At 39.9% G+C, this 21,721-nt stretch overlaps 1 protein-coding gene across 1 annotated transcript in view; it reads left to right on the forward strand.

Moving 5' to 3' along the window:
* The window catches only part of Abca13 (ATP binding cassette subfamily A member 13), a 421,036-nt gene that overhangs the window by 207,305 nt on the left and 192,010 nt on the right, over positions 1-21,721 (forward strand). Inside the window, 6 exon segments of the mRNA XM_051200607.1 lie at positions 1,345-1,482; positions 2,503-2,683; positions 4,705-4,923; positions 11,534-11,730; positions 17,564-17,721; positions 19,091-19,321. Coding sequence (XP_051056564.1) covers positions 1,345-1,482; positions 2,503-2,683; positions 4,705-4,923; positions 11,534-11,730; positions 17,564-17,721; positions 19,091-19,321 — 1,124 coding nt within the window.

A 21,721-nucleotide genomic window follows, 5' to 3' on the forward strand; every position in this document is an offset into this window, starting at 1 on the left:
ATTAGCATCTTCAAGGGATTAACCTCCTTATTATCTAATGAAAAGGGGTCAGCCTTGAACTTACATACATATAAACAGTTCAAGATGGATTTAGCAGGTTGTATTTATATACGTCATACATATATCTATATTTACATTACATCTCTATATGTAGCAATAGTCGAAGAAAAAGGTGCTATCAGCTTGATGGAGCAGCGAGAGGCTTGAGGCAGGATAGCTGGGAGGAGCTAGAGGGAGAAAGGGGCATTCTAATTCTATTGTAACTGAAAACATTTTTAAAAATAAAAATATAGAAAGTCTACACATGGTGATTTTTCTGTTTCTCTTTTTTAAAAAACATTTATTTAATTTCTTCTACCAAGGGAAAAACAAACAAACAAACAAAAGCACTCACCCCAACTCATTTTTCCCTAACTACTTTTTAAAAGCCCACCTATCCAGCCAGGTGTTGTTGGCAGACCTCTGTGAGTTTGAGGCCAGCCTGGTCCACAGAGCTAGTTCCAGGACAGGCTCCAAAGCAATACAGAGAAACCCTGTTTCAAAAAAACAAAACAAAACAAAAACCATCTATTCAAAATATGTACATCCTGAAGGGCTAGGGATTAGGGTCTCGACAAAGGAATCTAAGGATAGAAAAACATAAAAGCAGGAACCAATATTAGACCTTGTTATAGCCCTTCACCCTCCTTTGAGGATGTGATCTTCTTTTTGAACATTCTGGTTAGAGTATGTAAGCATTTGCACATCTCTCTTCTGCTGGATGGTCAAAGTACTGAAATCTCTTCCTGTGGGCCTTTTAATCCAAGTCACTGATAGAGTTTAGGCTTTCAAGTAAGTTTCCCCAATCACACTTAGGCTAGAGTGTGTGTGTGTGTGTGTGTGTGTGTGTGTGTGTGTGTGTGTGTGTGTGTGTGTGTGTTATAGGAGATTTGGATGTGGGAATAATTAGGGACCCTTTCATTTCTTTCTGTGTTAAATGTGGTTTAATTGTGCTGAGGTGAGTCTGGAGAATGTGTTTAAAGAATATGGATGTGTTTCAGATGGAATTACTAGAGTTACTATCATTCTTTGTAAAAAGTTCTTTCTGAATAATTCTCTCCAAGCTCTAGGTCATGTGGTGGAAGTAGATTTGAGGGAGGATAGCAGATATCTCTAGCTTGAACCAATGTGGAATATTTAGGGTTCCCCTTAAAAGGGGACATGCTACCCCATTATTTGATTGGTTTATGTATGTGATACATATTGAAATTTATTAGTAGAGAATGACATTTCCTTTAGATTAGTTAAGATTCAAGTACGTAGAAAAGTAATTATTTTGATTTTAACTGTATCTTACTTTCTTAGGAACTTTTGGTTTAGGGAAACCATGGTATTTTCCCTTCACTGCTTCCTATTGGAAAAGTGTGTGTGGTTTCATGGAGAAGCGGCGATGCTCTCTGAGTTCTGGCCTATTCTTCTTCAAGGAGGATGTTGGCAACAAAGGTGGGTAATGAGAAGCTATATTGGATACATGTACCTGTGGTCAGTTTTGATTTTCACTTCTATATAGGTATCTATTGTTTTGGGCAGACTACAAGGTTCCTTCCTCCATTTGGGTTGCTCTGGGCTCTGACATAGGGCTAAGCTGCAATGCTTTCTTTGGTAATGTCTGCATAAGCCTGGCAACCTGGGAATTCTCCCATCACCTGTTATTTATAGTGTTCCCCTCGATGTATTGTCTACACTTGTAATAATTACAGTTTGCTAAAATTCAGTGAGCAGGTGTAAGAAAACTAAAAGGAAGAGCAAACTGCTACGTATAACACACTTAAACTTTTTCAAAATGTTTTAACATGTTCTAACTTCTATGATACTCCTGTGAACAAGAATATCACTTCCTCATAAAACCAAAAACTTTTGTTTTAGAACAGCAAATGTTCTTAAACATAGGAGAGCACCATTCACGTCAATCACTCTACATCATCATGACCTTTGCCTGTGGGCCAGGCACAAAAGCCGTTTACAGGGAAATCCCTGTTAATGGAGATGGGTCACCATACAGCAGCTAGATCCTGCCATGCTGGATTTGTATTCTGAGTGAATATTGAAAAGTAACTTAAGTTCTAATTAATGAAGTAGATTATGAATGGGTTAGGAAATGCAGGATATACCCCCTCTATCCCCTATCCACTCTCATTCTAGGAGAAAGATTTCCTGTGGACATTGATGTGTAAATAGCCTGTTTATTTCCCATGTCTACAGAACCCTAGTGAGCATCTATTTGTATTTCTTTACACAGTGGTTCTCCTGTCATAAGAGATCAAAGCTTTGTTGTTATTGGCTTCAGTGCATTTTGCCATTACACATCTTGCTCATTGTTTTTGGTAATGAAGACGGTGAAAGTGCTTGGCGTGCCTCCCAGAGCCAGAATTCTGATCCAAAGGAACAGATGATTGGATAGGGTTGGCATTGTTTTCCAGGTTGTTGGAATCTTTTCGTGATGACTGTCCATTCTCCACACAGGCTTCTCACAGCAAAATGGCCCAGGAGAGCTAAAAGGAGGCACTCCAGGAGTGTCTCTAATATCTGTGACAAAGGAATATGAAGGCCACAAGGTGGCTGTCCAAGAACTCACCCTCACCTTCCACAGAGACCAGATCACAGCCCTGCTGGGAACCAACGGTGCAGGGAAAACAACCATCATGTGTGTCTCATTTTCAAGAAAGTATTATCTGTTCCTTCCCACCATTCCTTCCTCTTTTTCTTTTCCTCTTCTTCATACCTCTTTCCTTCTCCTTCCATTTTTATTTTTCTATGGTTGTTTTGCTTTGATCTCATATAGAGATTAGTGATTCTAAAGAAAGAACAAGCTCTGTCTCCAAAGGACCCCCCCCCCCTAGTCCTCAATCATATTTTAGACCTGGAGTAGATTGCAATGGGAGAGGTGGATGGACATTTTGTAATACTCCAAACTTCTTTTATTTTCTAAAATAATCCAGCATACTTTACTTTAATCTCTTGAAGTCCTTTGACACCTGCTAAAGTGTAATTTCATATGAATAATTATAGACAGAAAGAGAACTCTTTATAAATTTTAAGAAGTTTTGCTTTTTTTTCCATCTTCTTTTTCTTTGACTCTTTTCTTGCTAAGTTCTGGATTTGGGTTTTGGATCTAATAGCTCAAAATTTGATTAAAGAATTCAATCATGTAGCCCTAGAGGGGGAAAATGAGTTCAAATTTCAAAATCCTTGAGCAGGTTGTAGAACAGTGCCTTATTTAAGGCTAACTGCCAAAATTATGGAGTGTATCTTTGAGCAAATCACTTCTTATTCTTTTTCTCACCAAATGTGCACAGGTCTAATGTATGATTAGCAAAAATGATGAAAAGGAAATAGCGTCAACCTTAGTGAGGACAGCAGAAACGTAGTGTCTGTGGAACTCTAGAAAGCTCTCCCTGGAGACAAGTCAAAAGAAGAGCACAGGGAGTTTTTATTTGTACTTCACACACTGAAATAGAACTAAGGGTTTCTCTTTTTTTAGAACTTGAAAATTGGGAATGTACAAGCTATAGAAGCAATAACTCAGCAAATATTTATGAATGCACATATCTTACCAGGGAAGCTTGGTGTACTTGTCTTATAGAATGGTGATAATTAAATAAGAAGGTTCTGGATGTTTCAGGACTCACTAACTACTTAGTTTTTTTTTTTTTTTTTTTTTTTTTTTTAGTGATATTTTGAGTACATTTGGAGTAATCTTAAGTGATTGCCTCTTACTTACTGGCAGTGCTTGGAGCCTGAGAGCCAATTACTGAACTGGATCTTTACCATTTAAAACAAAGGCCTCTGAGACTCATAGAGCTGATAGAGTTGAATCTCTGTCCAGGGAGTCCACTTTCATAGAGTTGCCTATCACAGATTAAAACTATCTGAAGAATATTACATCTGCCCTAAATATGTACAGTTATTTTTTCTTGTAATCATTCATTCAAAAATACAATATATAAGTGCTTTAAAGTACATAGAAAAATTATACATACTGCATGCATACTGACATTTTTGTACATTAAACTGGAATATCTAAATTTTGGTATAAGGAGGCTATTGTGGAACCAACTCCCAAGGATACTTGAGGGATCATTACATTTATGACTTTATTGTATTCCCAAATAGGATTGGAAATTGTTATAACAAAGACTTACCTATTGAATTTCTTGAGACATAATTTTTGTTCAGTCAGTGTCATGTGTTTATGCATGTAGTTCAGTAAGGGCTGGCAAATTTGTGTGATGTCAGAGTAAACACCACAGTGAAGACATAGAATATTTATTTTCCTTTCCAAGATTTCCTGTGTCATCTTTAGGCTCTGACTCCTGAATGGCCACTGACTTACTATTTGGTAATTTGTGTGTTTATTCTAGAATTACATATAAATGGAATTGAGCCTACCTTCTTTTATTCAGACTATTCATAAGTAGGACACAACTGTAGAGGTCTACAATACACTTTATCCCCTGGGAGACAGAGTGCATTCATATGTTTACATTTCATAGTTGGACAAACCAACACCCCCACAAATTCCTTATGTTTTAATTGACCATGTGGAAAACTGGTCAGCAGAAGTGTGAGTTCTTTGTAAGCTGCACATGTCACCTGGGATCTGAGTGGCTCACTGATGTTCAGAGGATCTGAGTGTTGTTTGTGCTGAATCTTTGTTCTCTGCAGATCCATGTTGATGGGGCTCTATCCTCCCACTTCTGGAACCATCATCATAAATGGCAAGAACCTGCAGACAGATTTGTCCAAGGTCAGAGAGGAGCTGGGAGTGTGTCCACAGCAGGATGTTCTCCTGGACAATCTCACTGTAAGGGAACACCTAGTGCTCTTTGCTGCCATAAAAGCACCTTGGTGGACCAAGAAGGAGCTACAGCAGCAAGTCAACAAGTTAGTAAACAGTTCTATATTTCCTCTTCCAGCCTTTGACTAGTTATGCAGGCGAAGAACACAGAAATATTTAATATCATTTGCATCTATGTATGTGAGAAGAAAAACTAGCAAATGGTTCTTTTATATAAAAGCACTACACAGTCAACAACCTTGGGGATCTTAGAGTGCTTTTCTGGAAAAGTTCTAGATTTAATGGTTTGTCTTAGAAATGGGGAAAGAATTGAAGCAGCATGAAAAGAGTGGCTAGACAGGCAATAGAAGTCTTGTGTACCTGGAATAAGCAAAGTGCAAATGAAGACAAGGAAAAGGGTTGATGTATTTGTATTTGGCATGCTAAGGAACAACAAAGTTATCAGGTATGGAGGCTTGAATGAACACAAGACTGTCACTGGCCCGCAAGGTAGATGGTCAGGTCTGCAAGGTAGATATCTCCATTTCACAGCAGGTGCCCAGCCTTGGGAGAGACTGTAGACAGAGAAGTAGCACCCTGCTGTTTACCTCCCCATTGATCCCTGAACAATTGAAATAAACACTAATAATAACTTGGAACAACAGATACAAAGGCAGAAATCACATTATTCCAGTCTACCACCACCTGGAGAGGAGTACAGGCTGCATCACAGGACTGCATCACATGTCCACAAGATGATGTGGACATGAGTGGAAATGGAGACATGTAGGAAACGAAGGAAAAGCAGGTGGTAGGGTGGGGGTGATGGAGAAGATTTGTTTTGCAGCAGTGGACAGGTGTGGGTGTGATGGAAAAGTAGGCCAGTGGGGGTGCCTGTGAACCTTCTGGAAGTGGAGGACATGCTGTCTCATTTGAAGTTATCTTCCAAGAACAATTCGGAGGCGGTCTCCAATTTGCAGACATAGTAGTTGATCCTCAGAGAGATGAACACCTCATGCAGGGATGTGAGGTGTGCACCCTAGGGCTCTTACAAGTCAGGTGCAACTGGCTACCTTTACCTTGTGTTGCAGCATGTAGGAACAGAGGATAATCTGTTTCTAGGATGACAAGACTGTCTGGGCAGGGGAGGGAGGATATTCAGGACATTTTAGTGCCACTGTCTTGACCACAGCATACCTAGCTCTGTGAACATTATGATGGCCCGAGAAGTGAAAATTATTGGTTACCAACTATGATCAATGGGTCTAATGAATGTAGGCAGCAGTAGCTTTAAATTGTGATCAAGGCATCTTCCCTAGCATCCTTTACTAGAAAACTTAAGGGAGTAAAGGGACCCTGGCTCCTTGTGGAACCTTCCTCAGAAGCATAGTTCTCTGAAGTCTTAACTGAGTAGACTATCTTCTGATGCAGAACTGTCTAGGTTTACACAAAAGATTTTAGAGTGATGGGTCAAAGCAGTGTTATGGACCTTCTTTGGTTAGAAATAAAATAAGACAAGACCACATGCCCAGAATGGTGCTCTCACATTTGTCTCAGGGACCAGGATGGAAAAGCAGAGCATCAGGGGAAATCCCCATGCAGCTTCCCCTAACAGCCTCTTAGTGCAAAGTTTCAGGAGGAAGTGACAGGGTGCTTGAGGGGAATGCACTATTGCACAAATTTCCTTTGCTCGATCTCAGAAGAGATCAGCATTTAGATCATTTCAACTTCAGATAGCCTCTGTTTAGACACCAGCTATGACAAGGGCATATGTAAAACAAATCCAATGTCCCTCTGGACAGATGCTCACTCACTGAGGGTCAGATGCAAATTAAATTCAAAGTCATTGGAAAGATCCTCATGGGACAGGAGCCCTTGTGGAAAGTGGCATATGGTACCACAAAGTTTGTTTAAATGCTTTTTTCTCTGTTTCCTTCCCTCTCAAAATTCTCCCCATTGGCATATTCTCTGCTGTAAAATGCTATTCTTTGTTCACCTCATACTATCATTTCAGAGAGTGAGGTAGTAGAAATGATGTAACAGTTACCTTTTGATTGTAGAGAGCACATGGTTACTTTATACTCTTAAAACCATGTCAAACTTGAGGTAGTTTGTATGAACTACCTATGTGCTAGATGGCCAATTGGCTGCATACAACCTATTCCTTTTTACTATAAAGACATAGGTCACTTGTTTCAATTAATGTTTCTTTTGCATGTTTTTACTTATTATACAAAAATGATGAATTTCATTATAACATTTCCTGTTAGTACTCCCCCCCCAATACACTAACCAGTTGCTTTTATGTCAAGTATATATGCTTCCATGTTTAAATCTGAAGTCTACATAGTTATTTAATTTGAAAGTTTTTATCTATGTTGGGCCATAGCAAATTCTACTGTGACTGTGACTAGGGGCTTAAATCAAGCTCCTGACAGTGCTACACAGGCATCATTTTCTTATTTTGGTGCTAGGCAACCTTTAACAGTTATCAATTCACAGCATGTTACCTAGCAACAAAGCCAATTTACACAAAAGCAATCAGAATGAGATCATGTTTTAGGACTGTAGTTCTCAATTAGAGTGAGGGAAAACTGAAAACATCTGATTTGGAGCCACCATACTTCTGATTAGTGTTCTGTAGCACAGCTTGTTTTCCTTAAGGTCTGAATTCATTAACATGTGAGTTCAAAGACGGTAGCAGATCTTGTGAAATCTATGGAGTGAGCACTTGTCAAGAGGCAGATGATGACTGTTCTGCCCTCCTTTGATCTAAGGAAGACAAGAGTAGCCAAGAGAGGAGCATCTTCAGACCTGGAGCAATTGAAATACTGTTGTATCACTACCACATACAATTCCAGTGAACATTATGGAACTCAGGATGGGAACTGGTTATCTTGGTGTAAAATGAGAGCAGTGTGTGAAAGTAGAGCTGAGAGAATGATGACTGAGCCATGGCTACAGTAACCTGATGATGATGTCAGATGAGGAATATCTAGCCAAATGAGAGCGCTGAGGGGACAAAGAAAGACTAGAGAGTGAACCTGGCCCCTTAAAGAAGACAGATGGATCAATGCCTCAATTCTGTTCATTGTGAGACAAAGTGAGACAAAGACTGATAACTGGCCTTTGCTTTACTACACAGCTATTATTGAGCTTCAAAGGGGATAGACGTCTTTGTGGAGCCATTTAATCAGAGAAGGCAAGAGAATATGGCAATAGCACTATTTTCCTCCAATGAGAACAGAGAGCTAGAATGATGTCACACTGGAAAATGAGGTTACAGGATGGTGTGAAGACAGGAACCTTTTTATCTGTCCACTCCTGGTAGTGGTCGAATAGAGAATGAATGACTGGATGAGCTAGAGAGACAATTACTTGATAGAATCGTGCTGTTTACAGGGCAGTGAAGGGATCTGGTAAAGAAGCTTAAGATTGCCTACCACAGCTGAAATCTCATATTTGGGAGGTGGAAGTTAGAGCATCAGAAACTCAAAGTCATCGACTGTTGTGTAGTAAGCTCAAGATCAGCCTGGGTTTTATGAGAAGCTCTCTCTATATAAATATATACACTTACACATATGGGTTTTAACAGAAGTTAAACAGAAGTGAACACTGATGCTTCTAGAAGCCATAAGTTATTAAACAAAACTCCCAGTGCCAGGCAACAGGTTTGATACTAAATTCCCAAGAATACAAAGAGAGTAAACTGAGGGATAGGACAGACTAAAAACACATTTATGATTGACATATGACAGCAATATTGGTAGATAGAACAGTTCCCAGTGACCTGGGCTTCAGGGTTACCAGTTTTATAGAAAATATGAAGAAGATGGTCTTAAGGTTATGATGAGTCACCTGTCATACATCTAGACCTGGAGAGATAGAAGATTTACGATGGATATGAGACCTGGCTCAGGCCCATTTCCCCAGTCTTACCCAGCATTCATTGTGTGTGGCCTTTCCTTTACTGCAAGAATAGGATTTGCTGCTGTTTCTTGCATATATCACTCATTTCCCCCTAAGTCCTGGGGGGGGCAACATTATTTGGAACATACTATTAAGACATTGCCACCTTGCCAAATCTCCCTGTCCATCTGGTCGACCCCTTCTGCTACTTCCTTTAGAGTCAGAGGGCCTTCCTATACAACCAAAGACTTATCTTCTTTATATTTATTGTAATTTCTTATCTGGGTTTTCCACCCGACTCTGATTTTCTTGAATTGAAGACAAAATTTTATTTATTTCTCTGCCCCTAGAAAGTGACAGGTGCTATGTATTGTAAGGGTTCAATAAACTTCTGCTGTATAAATGAATGGATGATTGAAGAGAAGTTTCTAAACACAGTTTTTGGCACATAATTGGGACTTGATATGAGAAAAAATTTTCTCCCTTTCTGTGCTGCTTAATAATATTCTTATTAGGGATATTTCTTGCCTTTTTTATGAGAAATCAGAAATTATTTATTTTCTTTTGATTTGCCAAACTTCAATAATAATTGAAAACACCAGCCCTTGAGTAATCTTGAACTTTTAAAATCAAAGAAAAACCAAAACAAAACAGCAGATAATAACACTTGGGCAATGCTTGCAAGTGGTTTATTTTATCTAATATTTATGTCTGTTCTAAGCATATAAACATGCCCTAAAACCAGCATACTGGGAATGATCAGGTTTTGCCATAGATTCCTTCTCTAGCCCCAGAGAGTGGCTTTCATATCCTGTCCTCAGGCAATACCCAAGAAGCCAACAGTCCTAGCAGTGTGTCTTTATCTGGACTTCACCGACACTAGCTGGTATTATATTCATTGGTTCAAATGCCAGGGGGGTACAGTCATCAGTAGGACCCATGCACACGTGGTTCCTGGACCAGTGGTACAGATCCTGAGTGCTGTTCATAGAGGAGATAAACAGGAAGTACTTTGGTATGTTAAATCAGAACAGACAAGTTTGAAAGCATTTGACAGCTTTTAAAGACTGATTTTCTTGTCTATCTTCTTTGCTGACTTACTTGTCATTAATATACTCTCTTTCTCGGTGGCATCTTCTAAACCATGGTTACACTGGAGAACAGAGGCTTAGTCATTGCCTGAGATTAGGTTGAGATGTAGCAAGCAGGAAATATACTCCAAGCCTTGGGTTAAACACAGTGCCTTGGTTCTTGATTGAAAACAGGACGGTAAGAAGCTGATTTGAGAACTCTTTGTGTGTCAGGCAAAAAAAAAAAAGGCAGAAAAAAATCAAACTGACAGGAAACTTTTCCTTATTTGTTTAGACAAGGAAGTCCTTGTCATTCCCTTGCTAATTTTCTAGGAATCTGGAAGCATTCCAGGAGCCAAGTGTTGTTGAAGCTCAGCTGTGTGGACGCCTTGTGATCTCACACACCTGTCTGGCAGCCTTCTCCTTTGCTGCAGAGTGACCTTTAAGTTGTAGGCTGTCAGGAAGAGCTAGGGAAGTGCCTTTAAAGCATACTGGTGCTGGGATTATGTGAGAAATGAGGGTGAGCTCATAGTAAGATAAATATACACCACATTAAAAGTCTTTTTTGCTGGCCAACTACTCCTGAGCATGGCACCTGCCATGGAGCCTAGCTGATGGACCCAGTATTACTCCATTGGAAAATACAATGTTTTCCCCCTCTCCCAGAGTAGCTAACAATTACAAATAACTTCTTGGTTAGGAGTGGGGCTTTGTGTCTGCTTCCCTTTCTTCATGCTGAAATTTTGTCTGGATTGAACTTGTGCATGCTGACACCATCTCTGTGAGTTCATCCATGCATCAGCCCTGTTATGGTGAGAAAATATTGTTTCCTTAGAGTTGTTCATCACGTCTGGATCTTCAAATCCTTTTACTTCTTCTTTTGCATAGATCCCTGAGCTTTAAGGAAATTTGAGTGCTCCAAAGACTCTTACTCAATGTACATTTTCTAGCACAAAATGGATTCCATATTTTTTGTGTGCTTTTTTGTTTTATTTTGCTTTGTCTTTTTTATTTTTTTGTTTGATTGCTTATTTTGAATTTTTTTTACAGAGGGGAAAAACATGAAGTTGGGTGAGTAGGGAGGTGGAAAGGATCTGGAGAAGCTGGGGGAGGGAAAAGAATATAATAAAAATATATAAAAATATTTTTAAAAACAATAAATACAAAAAGTTTGTTTTGTTAGTTTTCTGAAATCTAGAACTCTTAGAACCAAAAGGCAATTAGAGATTTACTCTAATGTTACTGATAATTGATAATTTCTACTTGGCACAGGGCATCTTTGCAAATTTCTGATTAAACAGTCAGTTAGATGGGGCTATAAAATTTTCATGCACAGTGGGCCAGTGAGTTAAAGGAGTCTAGTGAACCCTTGGGTTTTGCCTCTGTTAATGTACTACTTTCCATATGTATTAGAAGAATTCACGCCCCTTCTTTGCAGATGACCTGAATGAAAAGAAGAGAGATACTTCTTTAGAGAGTTGATCAAAGTATTTTCCACACAGCTTTGCAGCTACCATGAGTAGCATCATGCTTGACCCAATGACATGGTATCTGCTGTACATCTATAATCTCAATTTTACTTTGCCTACTATGCATCCTAGCATCCCTAACTGTTGTCATAAGAACCATGAACAGTTTATAAAACCTCAGGCACAATCAGTCATTTTACATGACATGAAACTCAGAGAAAGCTTTCAGGTGTCCAAGCGGAAGAATGAGTACTTTCTTGTTGTTTCAGAACTCTTGATGAAGTAGAACTAACTCAGCATCAGCACAAGCCAGCTCGAGTTCTGTCTGGAGGCATGAAGAGGAAACTCTCCATTGGCATTGCTTTCATGGGCATGTCAAAGACAGTGGTTCTAGATGAACCAAGCAGTGGGGTGGACCCTTGTTCCCGTCGCAGCCTCTGGGACATTCTACTCAAGTATCGGGAAGGTAGGTGGTGAGACTCATTCCATTTTCTCTTTCCACAATTCTGTGCTTAAGAAAAGGTTGGCTATTGAATATATGAAGCAAGTCATATTAAAATGAGGATGTATGATATTGTTCAGAAAAATAAGATATTCTAATATTTTATGAACTATATTTTTGCTAATATATTTATAATACTTAGAATACTTACTTTGTATTTGATCTCTTAATTCAATATTAGCAATGATACAGTTAGTGAGATATAGTTATAGGTAATGTCATTTGGAACTGGTTTTGCCCAAATGACATTCCACTTCAGAAACATAAAAGATGAAAGGATGCAATTAGAGGTCATCAAAGAAGAATATTCAGGAGTTAGTCAGCTTTCCACTGCTGTGGCAGATAATTAACTTAGAAGATAACAAGACTGTTTGTGCCCATAATTTCAAAGCTTCCAGATGAGTTGTTAGTCTTCATTCTAGTTTGCTTTCTTGTTACCTGAATAAAATATTCTGACCAAAGCCAATCTGGGAAAGAAAAGTTTTACTTTAGCATATAGTTCCAGGTCATATTATACAGTGAAGACAGTCAGAACACGAACTCAAGGCAGGAAACTGGAGGCAAGAACCATGGACAGACATTGTTTGCTGACTCACTCTCTGGGTCACATCCTGTCTTACTGTCTTATTCAGCTCAGGCCCTCCTGCTCAGGAATGGTTCTGGTACCCACAGTGGGCAGGACCCTCCCACATCAATCATCATTCATAACAATTCCTGACTGTCACACCCACAGCCCTGCCTGACGTGGGTGATCCCTGAAGTGAGGGTTCTCCTCTCAAAAGACTCTAGGCTATTCAGGTTGACTATTAGTGCTACCTTCAGCAGTCCTTTGCTTTGAACCTGCAGATGGTACAGTATATTGTTGTAGATGGGGTAAGATGACCACTTCATGATGGCATAGAAGCAGAGACCCAGGAAGGACATGCTCTAAGGGTCTAACTTCCTTCCAGCAAGCCTCATCTCCCGAAGATCCATCCTACCGTTTTCCATTAGCATATCAGGCTGGCAAATAGGCCCATAATACTTAGACCATTAAAAGTTCTCAGAATCAAAATGATAGCACCTTGTATTACACGAGGAAGCTGAGGCATGGTAAGATGGACATGTGACAGTCTCACATCTCTAGAGAAAGCTGACTGGCAAAGGGGGAAACACATCTCTGCCTTAGGGGGTTCAGGTCTTTTGTAATATGCTCATCGACCATTGCAAGCACTGACTAGGCAGTTTCTGCATTTTTTCTTTTGTTTCCATACTCCAGACAGGTAGAAAGTATGCAATAGGCACTTTACATAGAAATGTTCATTGAGGGTCTCTTGCTTTTGGCCAGGGTATGGACAGCAGCCCAGTGTGGATGCTTAGAGCAGGGCTTGTGGTGATCACCTGCCTTTTGTGTAAGTGACTTCTTCCTGAATAAACTTCACTTTACAGCAAAAAAAAAAAAAAAAAAAAAAAAGAAAGAAAAGAAAAGAAACTTCATTGAGCAGAACATGGGGAGCAGTGAAGCACATCTCAGTGCCGGTGAAAGACTATCAAAACACAATCTTATAACATGTTGTTTCCCTTCCCCTGTTTCCTTTCCTGGATTATGCCTTTACTTTGGCTTGACTTAAAACTCTAGCTTCCTTGGGGGTAGATAAGGATTTGCTGTAGAAGAAAGCCAGGGGAAAAGAAAAATATAGAGCCTGCCCTTTTCTTCATCAAATAGGCAACAATTCTGTTCCTTCTGTCCCGCAGTTCTGAGGAATTACAGGAGAACACAGTTTGAGAAGCCGGGGAATGGAGCCAGCAGATATGGCTTTGCTGTCCCATATGGTCTTGGTTTGGGTTGTGAAGCTTCATGAGAAGAATTTAGGTTCTATCTATGGAGCTGGCTTGGAGGTTAGGATGCTGAGTAGAACTCAGTGTCCCTGGGAAGCATGAGGAACTGGCGTTCTCACTCTTGCTAGATCCACAGCTGCAACACTGAGAGGGGGTGAGAACTTGTGAGATTTGTTGCCCTTGGAACTGACTTGCTGGGGGCCGGGGTGGGTTTCGGGATCTGCAGTTTGATTGCCTCAGATAAGCTGGAGGCATGGAATATGAAACATTGGGTCTGACTCCTTCAGGGAGTCCCCGCCCAAGCTACCAATGCTGGGAGTGAGAGGACAGTGCCTTTTGGTCTCAGCCATCACACAGAGACCAAAAGAGGTTAGATCCTCTTCAACCTCCCCCCCCCCCCAAGCGTCCCTTCAGCCGCTTTGCTCTGTTTACCCACATGCCCTTTGTGAGAACAGAAGAAGGGCCATGAATGAGAAAATGGGAAGCTCCGATGGAAAACACTAAATGCAGCTTATGGCACTGGTTAAAATTTGATATCTGATTCCTGACTTTCCTGTCCCTTTGAATTGTGCTCATAAAGAAAATGAATGAGGATTAGATGAATAGATTATCCCCCTGCTCTTGTGGACTGTACAAATTAACCAGTACAATCCCACCACTATTGTTTAAGAATCAGAGATAGAGTTATTTTACAAAATTTATTAATTATGTTTTAATGATCCATAATTTTTCATTAAAATATTTTCGAAAAATGATTACACATATATAATGTATTTTGAACAGAGCCATCCCTCACTGCCTCCCTCAAGTCTCCCTGCCCCATTGACACACTACATTTCCAATTTTCTGCTTTTTAAAATAGCTCACTGAGTCCAGCCAGTCCATCAGAGCATAGGAGAGCTAGCAGTGGCCAAATCCTCAAGAAAGAATTTTTCTTCCTTCCCAGCAACAGATGGCTTGAGTTTGTGCAGGTGGCCTCAGTGCTGTGAGTTCATACATGTGACACCATATCCAAAGGGTGGCATTTCACAGTTCTCTTCCCCACCCTCCAGCTCTTCCTTTCTTGAGTGGTTAGTTGACAGATATTTGTTTAAAGTTTAAATAAGCAGAACAGACAGATGCAGTGCAAGTCTGAGAAAAAGAGAGTCTTCATTAAACTCTGCTGTTACATCCTTTGTTGCTTAATGGTGATTGTTTTCATCTTTGGAAGACTCTTTTGGAACTGCTGTATTGATTGAAGTGCAAAATTATTAGTCTGCAAGAAGATTAGCTAGACAGTAGCAAAAGGAAAACATGTCTTCAAAAAATGAAAATGTACAGTCCATTCCTGTAAACACCCTCAACTTGCAACTGGCACAACTTTGTGAGAAAGATTTAAGACAGTGTGGAAACAGATATTACCTGCTGAGGAGAAAAGAGATTTGCCCATCAGAACACTGGGAACCAGGTGCTCAGTCTATTGGGAATCTCGTGTGTGTGTGTGTGTGTGTGTGTGTGTGTGTGTGTGTGTGTGTGTGTGTGTGTGTTCTGCTCTTCGGTGGACAATGTGAGCTTTTGATCAGCCCTGATGCCAGCATTTTAGTGTCTACCATGGAAAGATCAGTAATGAGGCAGAGATACCAGAGCCAGGTGGCACATCACAAGCAGATGGCTAGAACAGATTTCACACTGGCTGTACAGTTCCTTTGTGAGGTTGGAGAGATGGCCAAGCTCCGCTAAGCTGCAGTTTTCTCTTTTGAAAAAGTAGCCTGCCTCACTATCTCATAGAATTCACCAAGGCAATGGTTCTAACATGTTGATTGCAACCCTTTGGGAGTTGAAGGACCCTTCTAATGAGACTCTCATATCAGCTATTCTGAATATAAGATATTCATATTATGGTTTGTAACAGTAGCAAAATTACTGTTGTAAAGCAGCAATAAAATAATTTTATGGTTTGGGGTCACCACAACGTGAGGAACTAACTATATTAAGGGGTCACAGCATTAGGAAAGTTGAAGTCAATGAGCTGTTTGTGAAAGTGCATGGCTCAGTATCTGGTGTGTGCACATTTCACTTAAGTGGACTTGTGCACTTAAAAATACACAAGAGATGAATTCAGGAACTGTAAGTGTTGGGAAGAACTGGATAGGGTAGGCTGTACCACCAGAATCAGAAGCAACAATAGGGTGTGGGCTTGGAAGAATATCCTTTGAGGGTAGAACAGCATCTTGGGTTCCTGTAATATCAACAGGAAGCCATAATGGATCAAATATCTGTGGCTGTGATCTAAATTCATTGGAAATTATTTACTTACTTATCTTTTTCTGCTTTAATAAAGTGTAGTTGACAAGTTAAAATTGTACATGTGGCATGATGCTTAATATTTGTATGCATGGAGAAAAGATTAAATAGACCTAATTAAAATGTCTATTAACTTACAAATGTGGTGGTGATGGTGGTGGTGGTGGTGGTGGTGTGTGTGTGTGTGTGTGTGTGTGTGTATATATGTGTGTGTGTGTGTGTTTATTGAAGGGATAATCTCTCAGTAATTTTCACGTGCACATTGAATAGCTGTAGCCCTTGTGTTTTATAACAGGTCTCCAAAATCCACTGCTTTACATAACTGAAGTTTTGTGTGATTTAGCCAGTCATCTCTCTGTCCCTCTTTCTGCTTTCCCAAACCCTAACACCACCTTTTCCCCCTTCATTCCCCATAAGAGTCTGAATGAGTGGGCTTCTTTTTTAGACTTTTGTTGTATGGGGACAGGCACCTGAACTGTAGGATAGCTCTAGTCAAAGTAACTAATTTGCCTCTGATGGTTCTAGATCAGGCAATGAGTCTATTTTCTTAGCACCTAGGAACTAAAAGACAAAGATGTTGTCCCTGGTCTTTGTAATATATGTATAGTAAAAATTGGCACTGGGCACTCCACTCCCTATTGCATTTTTCACTACAACTCATTGTTTATTTCTACCATGGCTTACCTCCCAGCAATTCTAGGACTGAGATAGGAATATTGCTGTGGACTTGAAGTGAACCATGGGCTACACAGTATTCTCTAAACCAGCTTGGGTTACAGATTGAGATATAGCCTCAAAAACTCAAATAAAATCACAAGCCAAACATAATAATTAAAAAAAAAAACTCAAGGAGAGGACAAAAAGAATGAAACTCTTTGCCTTTTAATCCTTCTCCTTTATAAAAAAAAAAATGTGAAATTAAGTAGAATTAAAATCAAGTTTGTCATTCTCTATTTAAGGATTTGTTCTTGAAACAAGAATCAATGAATATGTTTATTCTATTTGATAGACCAGTTAAATAAGGTTTAATTGGAGCCAATGGAGAAAGAGTAGCTAAAATCAAGAACATGATCTATTTACATTAACTGGAATAACTTTCCTCAAATAACTTGAGTTTCTCTGGCGTCTGTTCTTCTAAGGTGAATCAGAGTTTTTCTTCTCCACAAGGAAAGGTCACAATCCTCAGTTCATTGTAGACATGTGTAAGCTTGACATGCATTTCTGTAGAAGGAAGCCCCTGTGCCAGACTCAGCTATCCCTCCCCTTAGGAAGGATTAATCCCCCATCCCCAGCTCCTACACTTGTCTCCTTCATTTTTGTGGTTCAAGGTTTCTAAGTGATTTCTAGGATGTGGTGTGTGTTTCAATGCTATTACATCTAAGCCCTGGAAAACATAGCTGCTGAACTTAGGGCCTTTATTTCATAGCTGTTTCTCCCTTCCTGCCTCACAGTGTCTGCTAAGCCTAATAGAGGAGGGCACTGAGTGCATTTGTGAAACAGCAGTCATGACCTTTTGGGAAACAATTTTTAGGATCTCTAATTCACAAAATAGACATAGTTATGTTTTTACACAGCACAATTTCAGTTTCCACTATTTAAAACATTGTTAGCTCTCTTCTAATCCTATCCCAGTCCACCATTCTTAGGACAGGGCTCTTGTCATGATGGTTCTAATGCATCCTGTGCTTGGACACAGGTCGCACAATCATCTTCACAACCCACCACCTGGATGAAGCTGAGATGCTCAGTGACCATGTGGCTGTCCTTCAGCAGGGGAGACTCAGATGCTATGCTCCTCCTGCAGGCCTGAAGGAGACCTATGGCCAAGGACTCACCCTGACGCTCACCAAACAAGTAAGAAGTGCCACTCGTTGATTTCACTGGGGAAGCCCTGTCTCATGCATGTCACCAGAAACAAAGCAGGACACTTGTACAATAGTAATGAAGTGGGGGGCCTTTTGTGCACAGTACCTCAGGAGCCAAAGAACATTTTTTTTCTGATCTGAGCAGTGAGGGCTATACTCTGTGAGCTCTAGGGTGCATTTAATCTTCTAGATAGAAACACAAGAGAGGTCAGCATGACTTGCTAGATACCAAGAGCCACTGTCAGGAAGGACAGTGGGCAAGGAGCTCTAGAAATCATTTTGGACAGTGAAACTCCCTTCTGCAGACTCAAACCTTGCCCATCCTAGAAGCAGAGAAGCTAGAGGATGGAACATTTATGGTTGGAAACAGAGAGATCAAACCCAAGTCACATCTGTAGTTGTTATTACCTATTGTCAGCTGGGAAAGGAGCAGATTCTGGGGATAGAATCCAGAAACTCACTAGCAAGGTATTCATGACTGTCTTATCCTTGGTGACCCTCAAAAATGTCTACCCTTGACTCCTTTGAGCATGGCTTCCCTTTGCCTTTTCTCTAGTTGAGGTGACTATGTTCTTATCCAGAGAAGGCCCCTTTATCTTTGGCTAGGAATCCTAGTTCTCACTTTTGGATCACTCTACCCTGTGTTTTGCACAACTGCTAGGACTTGAGTCTCTATCATGATTTTTCTAGGAATGATAGTATCACTCAAATGCATCACTCCAAATGGGAATGATAGTATCACTCAAATGCATCACTCCAAATGTTTCCAGGGCATTTGGAGTGAGTATGGGCACACCTGAGAGTAGGCTCACCAGGTTTACTACTGTAGGTTTATGTTTTATAAAATAGAAAAAGTGGGCTTGGAGGATGGCTCATCTGGCAAAGTGTCTTGCAAACATGAGGCATCAAGTTAGAAACCCAGAACACACATACAAATACCAGGGTTGATGTATTCCAGTGCTGTAATCCCAGTGCTGACAGGCACTGGTACTGACTGGCCAGCCAACCTGTCCTAATTAATATGCTCCAGGTTCAGTGAGAGACCCTGCCTTAAAGGAGATAAGTTTTCTGAGGATGACCTTGAACTTGTCCTTTGGCTTTCACATTGGTGCACATGTGCCTGTGTGCACATACACACATGTGTGTGTGTGTGTGTGTGTGTGTGTGTGAGAGAGAGAGAGAGAGAGAGAGAGAGAGAGAGAATGTGCAACACATCATTGGAAGGTCCCCTCCTGCTTAAATGCAGCAATCTATCTTTTTTTTTTTGTAATAGAATTTTGAAATAACACATATATGAAGATCTCAGTGTTTGGATTGATCTTCCTTACTGCTTTCTTACACATTTCTCTTTCTTGTAGCCCTCTTTCCTAGAAGCCCAGGATCCCAAGGATGTGGCTCGTGTTACATCCTTGATACAGGTCTATATTCCACAAGCATTCCTCAAAGATAGCAGCGGAGCTGAGATGACTTATACCATCCCCAAGGATGCAGACAAGACCTGCTTCAAGGGGCTTTGTCAGGCTCTGGATCAGAACTTACAGCACTTGCACTTGATGGGGTATGGCATCTCAGACACCACCTTGGAAGAGGTACCTGCTGATATGGTTTATGTTTCCATGGCCAGTTCCATATTTATAGAGATGTGGATGAATGGGGAAGGGATGGAGACTATTATGTGTATTTATATATTATTTATTTTCAAGCCCTGATTAGAAGACAGTATGAATTATTTTTCCTGTTGTAGTGATCAACTATCCATGACAAAAACAACTTAAGATAGATATGGTTTATTTTTATTTAAATCCCATGATAGAATAATCTATCATGGAGGAGATGTAAATGGCAGCAGCAACTTGAGGTAACTGGTCACGTTGTATTCACAATCAGGATGCACATAGAGGTAAATGCTTGTCCTCAGCTAGCTTACTCCTTTTTCTTCAGCCGGGATCCAAATCCAAGGAACAGAGCAACTCATTTCAGGATGGGTGTTCCTGTTCAATTGACTAATAATGATTGTCTCCCATAACCATTCCCAGGGGGCATATCTTCCTAGTGATTGTAGATCTCATTATGTTGACATCTGAGATTAATTGTCACAGTCATTCATAGTGGGAGCCCAAACCAGAATTTAACACACTCTACTGGTGACTAGTATTCAGCCAAAAAAAAAAATCCTATATTTGAGACCTGAGATGTATTTGAACTGGAATCTGTAGATAACCAGTTAGTCAGGCTTTCTGTTTTGGAGCTGTGGTCATACACTGGACAAATAAGCATCAGATGTTGTATCGCCTACATGGTCCCAAACACCCCTTTTACTCTGACATCTGGTGCTCTTCAATTCTGAAAACTGAGCTGAGACAACATATTACTTAGTGTAGTCCTATTATAGTGGCCAGCTAAGAGTTTGCTCATACTTTCTTTGAAGGAAAATTCTGGATTGTAAAACCCAATTGAAAGCAAATCTTCTGCAAGTCCCAAATATTACACCTACATGTAAAGTTTAGTTTTACTTTGCTATTAGCTATTAAAAGTGCTTCAGATTAAAAGCTAATAGAAGGGTAGAAAATTAAAATTAAGATAAGTAAGTACTAGCCTCTAATTGAACTTACTTGTTTCAGAAATAATACTAGTGATCAACCATTTTTGTTGTTAGTAGGCATTACCAATCTGAACCACCTATTAGAAACTTTGGGTAACTGTGGTGGGAATTAAAATGACCAGTTTTCTAAGGTAGAGTGAGCCTTAGTAATAATTAAGGTGTCAAGGCACAAAGCTGTGTTTGTAGTCCCGAAGGCAAGGCAACCCTTGAGAAATCACTAGGTGTACATGTCTCCCTTCCTCAGCAGTAGCCATGCTAGTCTCAGTTCTGGGACTTCTGGTTAACTATGGCTAATAAACACAGTTCAGCAGATGAACACATTATAGGGGAGCAAGGGAAGGAGGGGCAGGAGGGAGAAAGCATACCTGCCTGATTTTTCATTATAGTAGCTTGTTAAAATTGTTCTGTTTAGCTTCTATTATTAGTTGTCGCTGTTAATCTCTTCCTGTGCCTAATTTATGAATCAGACTTTACTTTAGGCATGCATTAGGGAACAAAAGTGCAATTACAGGTTCTGTATCTGTGGGTTTAAGTAATTACAGGTTGCAACTATTCAGAAATAGCACTGTGTGTATTGAACATGGAAAGACTTTTATTGTCATAATTCCTCTGGAAATTAATATAACATTTATTCATCTATAACATTTGCCTTGTATCAGATATAATATATGTTCTAGAGATGAGTTGTTGTTTGAAGTAGAATGTCAATAGGCTGGATACAAATACCATACCATTTATATAAAGGACTTGGGCAATTCTGAATTTTATGCTCTGTGGATACTCGCCTTCCATGAATACTTAGTGACAACTATTTGTCTGTAGTATTCAGGCACAGTTACTGGTTTTGTAATGGATACTCCATAGAAAAGGGAGGCTCACCAAAATCTCTAACTGAAAGCAGCCATCAAAAAATTCATCAGAAGTCAATATTCATAGATGATGAGTGTAAAACAAGAAGATTCATAGTCTTGCAAGGTACTTACTTTTCTGTTTAGAACACCTTAGCACCTTTCACTCTCTAAGTGAGGAATCTGAGCCTTGATAGGCTACTTCCTTTACCACAAGTCAATCAGCTCATAAATGATGGATCTGCATGTGGACTGAGCTTTTCTGAAAATGAATTAGATTCTTTGAAGATGCTTGGTCTTGGAAATGCTCTCTATATTGTATTGACCAACAGGGCTAGAGAATACCAGTTCTCAATATCTCTACCCTGCCTTTTTTGATAGAATAAGTAGAACATGGAGTAGCAAGTTAAATAAGCCTAATATGTGTTCGTGGTGTCTATGAGCTGCTCTCTGGGGCTAATGGTTACAATCACCATGACCCTATGTCATGCTGGCTGCTTTTTAACAGAAGCCTTGATATGAGTTAAGCCTGGGAAGAA

This window comes from Phodopus roborovskii, unplaced genomic scaffold, assembly GCF_943737965.1.
Source record: "Phodopus roborovskii unplaced genomic scaffold, PHOROB, whole genome shotgun sequence".
In the NCBI taxonomy this organism is placed as follows: domain Eukaryota; kingdom Metazoa; phylum Chordata; class Mammalia; order Rodentia; family Cricetidae; genus Phodopus; species Phodopus roborovskii.